The sequence below is a fragment of the Triticum aestivum genome, chromosome 2B, assembly GCF_018294505.1.
Source record: "Triticum aestivum cultivar Chinese Spring chromosome 2B, IWGSC CS RefSeq v2.1, whole genome shotgun sequence".
Classification (NCBI taxonomy): domain Eukaryota; kingdom Viridiplantae; phylum Streptophyta; class Magnoliopsida; order Poales; family Poaceae; genus Triticum; species Triticum aestivum.
In genome coordinates, this window is record NC_057798.1 from 162,916,649 (window position 1) to 162,930,860 (window position 14,212).

General features: G+C 47.7%; 1 protein-coding gene and 1 pseudogene across 1 annotated transcript; both read right to left on the bottom strand.

The window, feature by feature from the left end:
- Positions 1-7,641: 7,641 nt before the first annotated feature.
- Positions 7,642-7,752, bottom strand: LOC123047711 (uncharacterized; annotated as a pseudogene).
- A 571-nt stretch (positions 7,753-8,323) lies between these two features.
- On the bottom strand, positions 8,324-12,363 carry LOC123044099 (transmembrane emp24 domain-containing protein p24delta9). Its single transcript, XM_044466739.1, has 4 exons — positions 11,998-12,363; positions 11,686-11,895; positions 8,888-8,964; positions 8,324-8,696 (listed from the first exon to the last, which is right to left on the bottom strand). The coding sequence occupies exons 1-4, from the start codon at positions 12,250-12,252 to the stop codon at positions 8,552-8,554; spliced, it is 687 nt and encodes a 228-aa protein (XP_044322674.1). The 5' UTR covers positions 12,253-12,363; the 3' UTR covers positions 8,324-8,551.
- Between the last annotated feature and the right edge of the window lie 1,849 nt (positions 12,364-14,212).

Sequence of the window (14,212 nt, forward strand, 5' to 3'; positions counted from 1 at the left end):
GATCGGAAGAGCCACTTACCTCAACTTGATGCATTCAAGGAGTCTGAGTGGTTCATCGTAGACTTTAAGGTGTGCGAGCCTTAAAATTAGCTTCCCTGTGTCACTTGTAGTGCACATAAAATCCAAATGTTATTAGAATTTAGCATCATAATAATCATAAACTATTGGAATTGCTGATAGTTTCGGTTTCAACCCAATGTCTCGATGACCAAGGCGAGTATGCCAAGTTTGTCATGTACAAGACACTCTGGAAAAACTATCTCGTACACAACATGTGCTACGGGTTGTGTCGTAGGTGTAGTACAATCCAGATGATACACATAGAATGTGCTTGCCATATCCGTTGCATATGGTAAAGAGAAGTTATTCCTCTTTGTTGTCATCATAAGTTTCGCTATGGAAACTATTTTGACGGATACCTCCATAGTTTAGTAGGGTACGAGTTAAACCTGAGAAGCAATAAAGCATCCCGACGTTACTCGAGTACCCACAGGGATAGTAAATATGACTCGAGTTGAGCCAACAAATACCTTATCGCGTCTAGCGATTTTAAAATATCTCCTTTCTCTCAATGAGAGTGGAAACATTGGACTTCCCTGAGTATAGAGTTTGTGGTGCATATGTCCACAAGGCACATATCATTTTTCATCGGATTGACTCCCGTAGAAATCTATATATAGACATGAAGATTCTCAATATGAAAATCACTGTCAGATATATAGACATACAAATGTATTTGTACCAAAGTGCTGATACAATATATTGTGATATACAATATATGACGATGACAACAATACTTATGTTGTTGTTACAACATCATAAGTGTACATTAATTATATTGACCACTCAGGAGATTGAAAGACTATTCATAGTCTCCAAACATGTCGGTTGAGGCATATTCAACCATCACATTCTCCATGCTCATAGGGTCCCGTCACAGCTGGTGAAGTCGGATTGAAGGTTGAAGTAAGATTCAAACCTTTGCACTTGAGGTTCATTGTATCCCAGGAATTGCTGATACATAATAATCAGATGTCGAGATCTGAATCTAATGCCTTATGATATATAAGACACCATTTTTCTGTTAGCGGTGTGATCCTAACCAGAGGCATTATCCCACGGGACACAAGAGCGGTCATGATGTCCATGGCCCAGATAGGGCACTGGTGGCCACTGAGAGCGAATGCCTCAAATTCTATAGCCATATTTTACCGCTATGGGTAAATCAGAGATAATTAATTTACAACCAGTAAATTAAGGACCATCATGGTTGATGTTGTAATGAACTTAGCAAAATCAATGGGTATTTCAAGAAGTTATTTTGAAACTATTAGCGTGAACCTCAAATTGCTAAATATGACACCTTGAAGATAATCTCCAAAATGAGTAGATCTCGCAACACTAGAGAGTATAATCTGATGGAATCAGTAGATACTCACTTGTAATGTCTTATGTCATGACTTAGTAAAATGTGTGGGAGAGCACTTTGTAAAGCAATTATAATGTCAAAATGACAAAATATAGGCTTTAACAGTAGTCATTGATAATCTGCGAAGGCAGTAGAACTATATGACTACCTTGTGATCCCAATACATCAATTTGAAGAAATCACTTTGAATTTTGCATTTTATTTGCAAGAAATTAAAAATCTCAATTGCAAATAGACGTATTAATCTCGACATGCAGCGAACATGGAGGTACATACATTCCGGAATACATCATACTCAACAGAAATACACCACTATTATAATAAATAGTAATGATGTTGCAAACTTGATGTTCAAGTAAAAAACTTGAATTGTATAGACCTCAAATTAAATGAGATGATGTTGTATCAAGTTGCAAGATAATTCAGCAAAGTGAATTAATATTTTGCGAGAAAAAATTAAGCTCAATCGCAATGAAATTGTTTTGCGAGAGAAGAAAATTCTCAATCGCAAATTAGTATCAGAAAACTTAATTTCAATCGCAAAACAATGCCGTTGTACAGTAATACCTCGATGGGAAAACTGAAAAACAACGAAGAGATAAGCACCATCGGCTTTCTCTGTGTGGTTACGAATCAAAGATTCGTTTTGGCTTTGTACACCACTACACCGCCGGTACGTAGAGTACGTTAGCGTCGGGTCGTTGCTCCGGCCGTGGTGAGCCGGTGGAAGCCGGGGAAGATGCTGCGGGCGATGCCGGAGGGGCCACGCTGCCACTGCGGCCATGCAGGATGGAGCAGCCGCTCCAAACGCCGGCCATTGGCCGAGATGTGCTCGCGCCGTGCACTGGCCTGCCGGAGGCAATATCGCCTTTGCGCCTCGAGTTGGAGACCGGGGAGCGTAGCCGGTGCGCCCCGCGAGAATGAGCCCGCCGCGCCATGGCTGAGCGGAGAGAACCGCATCGGCCGCTGGCTGCTTGTGCCATCGGGCTGCGAGCCGCGCCGGAGGAGGGCTGCGTGCTGCTCGCTGCGCCGCGAACGGTTGGGAACGACGCGCTATGGTCGCTGGCCGCTGTCTCCACATCGGAGCCGTGGGCCACAGCCGCCGCCTCCTTGGTTTGGTTGTCTCCGGACGCCGGCCGAGGCCGCGCCGTCTGAGCACTTCACCTCACGGCGAACGGGACGCCGCGGGGTCGAGGCCGCGTCAGAACCGAGGGCTGCAAGCGCACTGGGCACCGCCTCCGCGCCGGGATTCGCGGTGGTCAGCGAGGGCGACGCCGGCCGTGAAGACGTCACAGCGTTGCTGCACAGCGAGGCGGTTGGCATGGAAGGCGTCATCAACCACCGCCGATCCGCGTCTTTGGCCGCGCCGCGCCGCTGCGCTAGTCTGCGGCCTGCCCCCGCTTCTCTTCGCACGGTTGTTCCATCTTCCCTGTGTTCTGTTCTGATCAATTTCAATAAAGAAATTCCCGTAGGCCATTCATGAGAACACAATCGATTGCCGATCTTAATCACGACAATAGAATTAACGTCTCCCTGGTCGATTCCGTGCAGGGATGCATGCATGCGGATGCCCGTCTTTGCTTCGTCCGGGTTTATGCGTAACCACCCACTGCGGCATGGCCTTTTCTCTCAGCGGAGAGACACGCGCTGATAACGTGTTCTGACTAGAGAGCGAGAGAGACAATAGACAGAGAAGTAAAAATGAATCATTGTTCTTATTGATGATGGGATTACACATATATATAGCCTCCCGAAGGGGTGCGTCCGAAGGGACACGAGACAACCGTCTCGATTAGGAAAAGCAGGGATTAATAGGATTAATTAAATCCTGACAGCTACGATTCAAGTTCGCTACCAGTCCAAACGTTCGCACCTGTCAGCACTAGCTTTCAAAAAAATAAAAAATATGTCAGCCCTAGCTATGATCCAAGTTTGCTAGGAGTCTTTCTTTTTTTGCGATCGGACGAGTCTGTTTCTTTCTGTCGCTCGCTCAGATTTCTTCAGTTTACAAGTTTCGTTCATAGTTTCTTTCGTTCAGGTGAATTCGTGAATAAAAATTTGAATTGGGTGAACTTTCCTTCAATATTATCGACATTATTTGAATTATTAAAAAAAGGTTCATGATATTGTTTTGTGGATCTCAGAGAAGTTTGTGGGGATTTGAGCAAAGTTCGCGAACTCGAAAAAGGTCACGGGTTCCAAAAAAGTTCATCGGATTTGAAAAAAATCATCGACTTAAAAAAGTTCACGAAGTCAAAGAAAATCACGAGTTTAAAAAAAATCATGGGGTTTGAAAAAAGTTAGCAAACTCAAAAAAATTCACGGGTTTTCAAAAAAGGTTCATCGACTTTGAGAAAAGGTTCATTGATTTTGAAAAAAGTTCATTAGTTTTTTTTTAAATCATCAATTTTGGAAAAAAAATCATTGATTTTGAAAAAGTTCATCAAGTTTTAAAATTGTTTATCAATTTTGAAAATAAAAAATTGTCGATTTTGAAAAAAGTTCATCGCTTTTGATAAAAAAATACAAAATTTTAAAAAAAAATCATGCATTTAGCAAAAGAAAAGGAAGAAGGAAAAAATGAAAAAAGGAACAAAAAAAGAGATAAAAGATAAAAGAAAATAACAAAAATAAAGAATAAAAGAGCGAAGAAGATGCAAATAGTGACAGAAGATGTTTGTGGGCGTTTGGTAATTGCATCTTAGAATGATCGAAGAAGTCATGGGTTTGAATCCCATACGCCTGTATTTTTTGCGGGATAAAAATAGGGGGGGAAAGTAGATTGGCCGCCCCCAAGTCGCTGGGGGGGGGGGGGGGGGGGGGGGTTGCACCCGATTGCGAAATGGCTGTAAACGGATGAGGGCTCGCAATTTTGGAATTGCCACCGATAACTCCCGGATGTTCGGTCTGGGAGCTTAATTTTGGAATTGCCACCAATAACTCCCGGATGTTCGGTCTGGGAGCTTCCCGTAAACGAAGGAAACGTTCGTAGGAACCCATCGATCAAACCGAGCTTGTGCAAGCATTTTGTTTTCTTTCATTTGAATATCCTCTACTGCATGCTGAAAGATTCATGAAATGGATGTAGACACATCAAGATTTTGCATGATTCCTAGCCGACGGGTTCTGTGACTACATGGGCCATGTCGTCACCTAGGAAGCGAAAGGACTGACCGCCTGCGGCTTCACTAAGTCGATGCTAGTCAAGACCTCCAGGTGTGGAGCAAGCATAATTCATTGTTGATTCTAGTGGTGAAGTTGTGATCTTCATAACGTCATTTATCAAACTGGTGCTGGTTTATGATGACGATTCCATGTTAATTCTATGATTTGGTCGGTTTATGGTAAGGAAGTGATGGTTTATTTTATTTTATTTTTATCAGATGGATTATTATTTCTTATATACACACATTTCGCAATAGACAAATATGCCTAACCCACACCCATTGGGTCAGAATATATCATTGGGCTGCAACCTTAAGTTATGGCCACAGACGTATTTGTTTTGTGTACCAGAAAATCATATACTCCCTCTGTCCCAAAATAAGTGTCTTGAGCTTAGTATAAATTTGTATTAGAGTTAGTACAAAATTGAGACGCTTATTTTGAGACGGAGGGAGTATTTGATTCGGTGAATCATCCTTTTGTTTCCAAAAGAAATACCACATTCTGTCCGTGTGGTTCAGAGTAACCGAGCCGAGCAAACATAATGCTTTTGTAACCTACCATTGCCCCTTATAAAGAACTCCCTCCGTTCCTAAATATAAGTCTTTTTAGAGATTCCAATAAAAGACTACATATGGAGCAAAATGAGTGAACCTACACTCTAAACTATGTTTATATACATCCGTACGTAGTCCATAGTGAAATCTTTAGAAAGACTTATATTTAGAAACGAGGGAGTATCATAATACTAGTTTGTCATGGTACCGAAATATGAAGCCAAATCGTCCAGTATTAGCTTGTTTCTGAAGCCAAATCGTCCAGTATTAGCTTAGCAGTAGCAAAAGATCAACCATGCCAAAAACACACGAGCAGACAAGCAGTGAAAGATACTACAAGAGATGAAATTAAAGCTTCTTCAGACTGATTGAGCAAAAGATTTTCCTGCTTTCTAATTGTTGAGTTACTGCTGGTTTTTTATTTCACTAGACTACTGACTATATAGAATCTAAATATGCCCACTCAGGTACACAAGGGCATCTATTTCTTCGAATTAATGAAGGGATAATGAAGGTACGCGAGCTGCATAGCTGTAACGAATGTATTGCTTTATACTTTGATTGCATGGAATATTTGATCTCTTTGTTTAGAGCCGAGGACTAACTTGCATTTTTTAGCCATTTTCAAGCAGACCAAAAGCTAGTTATACTCTGCATTGGACTAGGATATTACTATTTTTTTCGTGAATACGCAAAGCTTGCGTATCATTTCATTGATAGAAGATAGGAGAATGAGTACAATAAAGGATACAACACATAGCATGAACGCAAGAAGCGCATGAGCATGATGTCTGAAGCAGAGAGACATGGGGTGCTTAGCCCGAACAAGGTGAAGGACACAACTAAACCCACCAAACCCAAACCTAGAAAAGCACACCAAAGTAGCAGGACGCTGAACATCTTCAAATCCAACATCGGGACACCAGCAGGACGACGAACATCTTCAAATCCATCCAACACCAGGACAACACGAGCTAGCAAGATAGCGCCTTCAAGAAGGGGAGTGATGTCGTGACGTCGCCGACATCCGGTCCGGAGAACCGGACCTAGGGTTTCTCTTGATGCTCAAAGGGGGGCATGGGTAGAGGCCATGGCAGCACCTTCAAGAAGGGAAATGACACCCGCTTCAGCAAGCCGAGCATGGATTTCTTCTGGCATAAGTCCGAGCAATCCCAAAGCTGCCAAATCAGGATCCAAAGATGCCAGCGACAACCTGCTTGTCGACCGCTACCTCAGATTGGGGTGGGGCTGCACCTATCGCCAACGAAAAACGCGAGCGTTGGAACCAACATGGCGTGTAGTTGGAGGGGTCGGAGGGGCAGCGATGTAGATAGCCGTCGCGGATGGAAGGATGGCAGCCGGTGCCGCCGTCAATCCGGAACCAGAAGGGAACGCAAATCCGTGTCGCTGGAGGCGGAGCCACCATAACACCATCGAACCGAAGCTGGAAGGGGCGCAGCTGCCAGTGCGCCGGGGCCAAAAACCGCGCCGGTAGAGAACGCAGGCAAACCAAGGACACTGGAGAACGCAGGTTCATGAAGGCCGGGACCGGAGTGGTGTCTACAAAATCCACCGCAAAGCTTCTAACAACCTGCCAGAGGATCGCCGTCATCACACACGCACAGGCCGTCACCGTAGCTCGGAGGAGACGCCGTTGGGGACGAAGGGTGGCCTGCACAACCGAGTCGCGGCCACCTCCCCCAAGGTTCACGCCCGCCCCAACGGACAACAGCAACAGAGGGGCTGCAGCACGGGAGGCAAGACGCGGACGGGGGAAGGATCACCACGGATGTGGCCGCGCCGCCGAGCAGGACCAACAGGATGTGGTGCAGCAGTTGGACGAGGGGAGTGGCCGCGGCGCGCCAGATCCGATCTGGGACCGTGGGGAGAAGGGTCTCCAGCGCGAGCGTGCGCGGGTGGGGGGTAGAGGTCCGCTCCACCGCAGCGCGGCCGCACGGCCGATGGTCCGATATTACTGTAGCATCAATGAATCAGTACTGTTTGCGACCTGTATATGTTGGGAAGAAGAACTATATATGTTCAGTAATCTGCTTCTGCTGCAGGATTGTGGTTCCAGTTTTTGTGCAGATAGATGCTTCTTATGTCATTTACAGAAGCCACTCTGTAAAATATAATAACAAGAAAAAGAACAAAGACACTTCTGAAAAACGTAAGCCTGGTTCGCTGCTGATCTCAAGATAGTGGTCAGACAAATGAAAGGTAAGGATGCAGAGTCGGGCTTGAAAATTTGGAACCAACGAATTCATCATCAAAATTCAGACTTGTTGGTCTTTCTCACAGAGAAACACGCTCGAAGAGTTGGCTCACCACCGCACATATTTCATTTCAATTTCAAATGCTTTAGTTGGAGAAATTCATTAAAAAACTAACTCCAAAATTCCAAGAGTTCATCAACCCTAAAAGAGCACACCAGCTTTGCATTATCTTATTTTAATAAAATTTAAATTTAGAATTGATGGGGCCTTCTAACAGGGAGAAGACACCCTTTAAAAATTAAGGTATGCTGCTTAGTGTGGCGTGCACACGGTATTCTTTAGTAAAAGGCGAAAGAATAGTTCGCTTTGTGCTCACCACGCAGCTGCGTGCCTTTCTAACGCTAGCACCACATCCTCTTATATAGGCCAGCTCCCTCCCCACACTCGCTTGGCCAGGCGAGGTGGGACTAAACGAAAACAGCCGCTCCGCCTCTTCCACTCGACTGCCGTCACACATGCTTCACCAGCAAAGCTCACAGAACTACAGAAAGGCAATATGGGCCAACCAGCTGATCAGCCCACTCGACAGGCAACAATAGCCCAGCCCAACAGACCCGTAGCCTCACACTTTTTCAACTCCTTTTGAGTTTGCCTAAAAAAAATTGAGTTTGTCAAAAAAACACTCCTTTTGGGTGCAGCACACACAGCAGAATTTGATCCGTTCCTAAAAAACAAGAGAACCTTGTAACATATTTTCCTTCCTAGGTCGTGTGAGCACTATGTAAAATCGTGTATTCTTTATTCTGCTATATGTTGTGAACCCAGGAAACAATTTGTATTATTTGGTTGGCAAAGTTGCCGACACTCGCTAAAAGGAACAGTACTTGTAACAGTAGCAACGATGTGTTCTACAGCTCTAGAAAAAGAAGCAATGTCGCTCTACGTTACATCGTATGAAACCATCAACAGAAACATTTCATCGCTGTTCAAGAAAAAAGGGGAAACATTTTACAACTGTATTTGATCAGACAGAAGATAGGGCACAGAAAGGCATTTCACAAGTATGATGATCAACGGTTTCTTTCTTACTGATGGTTCAAGTATTCGCTTGGAAACATAGGTCAACAGCTGGCAGAAACAATATACCCTAATTCGCAACGATTTGTTTGTGATCATGGGGGAAACTACAGCAGCTTCTTTCTCTCGAAAAAGGTCTTCAGATGCCACAGCTGCAGCCCTGCCACGGATAAGCAGATGCCGAGTGAGAGGAAACTCAGCCACCCCATCCTCGAGTTCGTCTGCCTGTTGATGTTCTGCATTTCCTCCTCCCTGCACGAATGACAGATATAAAAAACTTGGTTTCAGAATGGCGTCTTAGTTATCATGGAATGAAGTTTTACCAGTGCCTTAAAAATACTAGGTACACGAATGACAGGCCAAAAACTTGATCTGGAGTTAGCTTCTCTAATTATCATCAAACAAAGTTTTACCAGAGCTAGAAATAACAGGCAGCATTGTACCTTTCACGTAGATAAAACATTTCCTCATGAATAGACTTGATGGTATCCTCTAGCTTCTTCAGCTCTAGTTCCATCATCTGCAACAAGTAAGAATACAAATGCATAAACAGCTGATCCTATGACGAAACAATATAGGAGTTATAACATGCCATGCAAGATCTATGTATTTTAATAGTAATTGGTGATGTGCAACATGTTATTGGCTGTTCTCTCCAGAGGTATAGGCATGACAAACAAATGGTGACTTAACAATGTTAATGTGTTCTGTTCATATTAAGACCGTGCTCACAGAACCAGATATATTTTTTGGGGCTTATTTCATGACTTTATGAGCAGTGTTCAAAAGCTACTACGAACCCCTATTGTGCCTACTGCTTAAGAACAAACGCTAGCTGACACAGTGACACATGTTACCAGCAATGATATGTCGATGTGCAATTATTATATGGACAATGTTGCAGAAGCTACTAAACACCCAATTTCTGAGAGATAAAAGAATCAGTGGGCACTGGGTCTCCTTTCTGCATTCATTTTCCTTTTTATGTGAAAATATGTGCTTATGTTGAAGAACTGATGAAAAATTAAAGAATGTCCAAACTAATCGCATATCAAATTCATATATTGCCCTCTTTGGAAATATGGCGAGACACCAAAAGCTTGTTTGACATATAAAACCTGTTCAGTGAGAATCTGACTCTACATCACACCTTACGTTGTGTGCAAGTGATATTCACAATTCAATCAAGTACAATAACATACAGAACCAAGGAAGAAAAATGCCTAACAGAACATACAAAAGTCAATGTTGTAACCTAGTTCGTATACATACTCTTGTACAAGTAACAAAGCGAGCAAATCAGAACACATTTTACCACAAGACTAAGAGTTAACTTAATTTAACTAACCACAGCACTATTCAGCATCTTCTCCAAACACACTAATATGCAGGAAAGATTGACTTGCAAGAACTGCCTGATATTCTTAAAACTCCTTGAATCAAAATTTTAAACAACACAGATGCATACTACAACCAACTCAGGCCTAGAAGGGACTAATCTACCACCTCACAGGCAGATCCCTCGACATAAAGTAGAAAAGCCAGAAGGGAACTGATTCAGGTGCGCTCAGAATGACCACAGTGTCTAGACATACTACAGAAAACCGCATGGCAACCCAAGTGAACAAGCAAACTAAGGGTGTGTTTGGTACCGATCATCAGGTGGAACGTCACGGGTCCGTTCTGTTCCTGGATCATAGGAACCCACCCGTTCTCAGGAACGGCATATTCACCCAATATGCGGAATGCGCTCGTACCGCCGAATCAAAGGAATTACCTCGTCCCCGTCTCCGCCCTCACCTTCCCGACCCACTCGCCTCCAACTCCGACCTCCATCGGCGGCCTCCTCACTTCTCCCTCGTCGCTCTCTCCCTCTCGGCGCCGCCTCTCCATCGCCGTTCTTTCCTCTCGGCGCTGCATCTCCTCGTCTCTCCCACATCCGCGGTAGGATATCAGCGGGGCGGCGGGCAAACGGCTGCTGCCGCGGACTACCGACGGAGGCAACCGGCAGAGTTGGAGTTCCTGCTGTTTCTCCTCAAGTTGCGATCCTCCCCACATCTCCAGTGTATGTTCTTGCTTGCGGGGGTGGATCCAGGGCGTCCGCGGCAAGCGGCGGCGGCTGTCAAGGGCTCCAGCGCGTCTACGAGTCTGATGTGCGTGCGTGCAGAAGCCGATGTGTTGTGTTTGTGTGTGTGTGCTTCCTTTCTGAATTTTAACACTGTTTTTTTCTCTGAACTTTCTCTGTATCTTCTACACTGCAGGTACAGTAGAGACAAACCTCCACATGTTCGTGAACCGGCTGCAATGCACGGCTAACGGCGGCGTGCGTGCGTGCCTATGGCCTTCTATCAAGATATAATTTAGTTTAGTTTCTAGCAAGATCTAGTTCAGTTTATTTTTCTACCAATTTCTAGTTCAGTTTATATATTTTTCCAACAGTTTGATGTATCTCTGTTCTCTGGATCAATATAAAGTGTTCAATATGCATTTAGTTTCATTTTCTATCAAAATCTAATTCAGGATGAGTCAATATAATCAGTTGTGACGAATAATATCATTACATTCCATCTCTCAAACCAAACACCAAAATGTAACCATTCCATTCCTTAAAATTGCTCCTACCAAACACAAGGACGGAACGGACCCATTCTAGTAGAATGGAACCATTACATTCCGTTCCACTTCGTTCCCGAACCAAACACACCCTAAGGAACTCAACTTAAAAGTATATAAATGACTAAATTTAAAAGAGATCATGGTTTCCACACGAGATATTAACAGACGCTGCAAGCCTACCCCATTCTCTTAAAATTTCAGCATACCCTAGAACTGAATAATTCAATCAGCCTACCCCGTTCTCTTAAAATTTCAGCATACCCTAGAACTGAATAATTCGATCAAATTTACAAAATCTACCAGTCCTAGAGCCATACACACTGAAATTGCTCTCGAACAGACGAACTTGCAAACAACACTGCCAATGACATGACCCCCGAACAACCCATCATAATAACCCAACCACGCACAAACTCACAATTTATTTCACATCCAAGCACCCACGTGGGTGACAGGTAGAGTATAACTCCCTGCTGCTAGGCGCAAGTTGCAAATTCAATAGAATGAATCACTGGTCAAAACTATATTACCTAGAGGGGTAATTCAGCCATATGAAACAACAGAATTAGTTGAAATTTGAGAACAAACTCAAGTGAGCAGCCCAAGGGCGAATCGAAGCACTCACATCGACCTTGCCCTTCTTGGCGACGTTGGACCAGTCCTTGGCCGTGACGCCGCTCTTCCAGTCGAACTCGAAGGTGACGGTGACGGGTGGCTTGTGGTCAGGTGCCCAGAAGCAGGCCAGGTAGTCCCCGGCCTCCACCGCCGTGAAGGCGAAGTGCCCCGACTGCACGTTCTCGGAGTAGTGCATGCTGTTCCCGTACGGCGACGTCACCTGCATCGACCCAATCGCACAAATCAGCGAAATCGCCGGATCGCCGCGGTTTCCCCCAAACCGAATCGCGGGCCGCTCGACGACGATCGATTAATCACTTACCCTGAGGGAGACGCGGTGCGACTCGGGGAGCTGGGCGTCGGGGTAGCTGGGGTCGGGGGCGACGACGCTGTACTTGCCGACGGCCATGGAGTCGACCTTGATCTCGTCGGAGATGCACTTGGTGTGGCCGGACTCGAGGTCGAACCGGAGGGCGCGCGCCGACGGCGAGGCCGCGAGGAGGACGGCGGCCAGGAGGAGGAGCGTGGAGGGGGGCAGCCATCTGGGGGCGGGGGATCCGGGGCGCCGCGCGGCCATGGCCGGAGATCGGAGTGGGAATCGAAGCGCGAGGCAAGGTCCGCGGACGAAGTCACGAGGTGGTGTTGGGCGTTTGGCTGACTGGGATGGGGAGGAGGGGAGAAGGGGACGGGCTTGTTGAGGTTTGTGACGTCCAAATGACTAAAAGTTGCAGTAGTATCAAATCTTTTTTTTATTAGCTGGAATTTCCCTAAATAAACTGAGAATACTTTTCATAGTACTCGAACTATGAGATCACTTCGTGCATTAACATTGTTGAATGTTGAGACAACATGATGAGAGTATAAGAGCATTTTCAGCTGTTGGCCTCCAGGGGCGCCTAAAATCGCCGCCTGGGGACGAGCCGGCGCAAAAAAACGACCTGGGGTGGAATGGTCCCCAGTCGCCGGCCCCAGGGCCGCCCCCAGGCGCGTCTAATTTCTTTTTTAAAAAAACATTCGGCGCAGTTCGTTTAAACACGGCTAAATTTCGGCAAACTTCGGCATATATTAGACATGTTCACGACGCGTTTCATAAAACTTAAAAGAAGAAATCGCTGAACGCCGAGTAGTCGCCGTCGTCACCGCCATCCTCGCCACCGTCGGCGGCGGCGGCCTTCTCCTCCTTGACGCGGCCGTCCCTGCTGCACCCCTGCCCAGCGTCGCCATGGCGGACAGGTGCCGGCGGCGGCGGCGCGTCGTCGTCGCTGTCGTCGAGGACGACGACTCCTCCTTCTTCGCGACCCCGGCGGCACTGCTCGAAGCGCCGCAGTGCGGCGACCTGGCGCTCCCTCTCCATCCTGAGGAAGTCCTTGCGTGCCCATTTCAGGGCCGCATCGTCATCGAGCTCCACCTCGTCGGGCTCCGTCTTCATGGCGGGGAGCCCCGGCTCCGTTTTCACCGGCGCGAGCCCCGACTCCGTCTTCGGCTTGACGAAGCGCGGAGGAGCCGACGATGGGGCGCGCCTACCGCCTTTGTTGATGACGATGCCGGCGCTGCGAGTGCGCCGGCCGAGTGGCGTCTCCGCCGCTGGCTCGGCCTTGACACCGAGCAGCGCCGGAGAGCCGGAGGAGTGGGAAGAGGATCGCGACGAGGAGGAGGAAGACGATGAGGAGACGAACCTCCTGGGCAGCCATTGCCCGGCGCGTCGGCGGTGGGCCGGGGCCGGAGCCGCCGGGGAAGGGTATGCCAGTGGCGGCTCGTTGCCGCCCTTGAGGTGCGCCAGCACGTCGTCGAGCGTGCGGCTGGGGACACCCCACCACACGCGGCGCCCCTCGCTGTTCTTCATGCCGCCCACCACCGGCGCCCCGTTGGTGGACGCCAGCCTCTGCTCTTGTCGGCGCTCGAAGTACGCCGCCCACGCCGAGTGGTTGTCGGCAGCGTACTGGGGCAGAGCGCGCTGCTCGTCGGCGAGGAAGGCGCGCGCGAGCTCGACCTCGTCGGCGAAGTAGGCGGGCCACGCCACGGCGTCGGGCAGTGGGGGAACGGGCACTCCCCCGTTGCTGAGCCGCCACACCGACGGTCCGGCGCGCATGTCTGGCGGCGCCGGGATGTTGGCCTCGAACAGGAGCCAGGACTCCTGCTCGCGGAGCAAGCGGCAGCCGAAGACGTTAGCCGCTGCCTCGTCGCCGGGGAAGCGTTTGACCATTGGGGGCTGTCGGAGTGAGGGTGGACTCGGAGGCGGCGCACGGGAGAGGGAGAGGGAGGGCTTGGCGGCAGCAGTGCACGGCAGAGGGAGAGAGCTCGGCGGCTAGGGCTGGTGTGGCCTGAGGCGAGGGAGGGCGCCAACTTATATAGCCGCGCCCGTGTGTACGCGTGGCGGGAGGAGAGGCGTCGCCGCGCGGCCCTGTGACGCGCCGCCCATGAGGAATCAATGGTAAGGCTGACCGGCGGCGGCAGCGCTACAGCCTTGGCATTGATTCACGCAAGAACCAAGGCGATGAGGGCGACGAAGCGCCCGTCTCGCTGACTCGGCGGGCCCG

Excerpts from the sequence above, each read along its gene's own strand:
- LOC123044099 (XM_044466739.1), bottom strand. The coding sequence starts at position 12,252 with ATGGCCGCGCGGCGCCCCGGATCCCCCGCCCCCAGATGGCTGCCCCCC. Across the intron at positions 11,896-11,997 it reads CGCACCGCGTCTCCCTCAGG|GTGACGTCGCCGTACGGGAA; the intron begins GTAAGTGATTAA and ends GGGTCGATGCAG. Across the intron at positions 8,965-11,685 it reads CCAAGAAGGGCAAGGTCGAT|ATGATGGAACTAGAGCTGAA; the intron begins GTGAGTGCTTCG and ends TACTTGTTGCAG.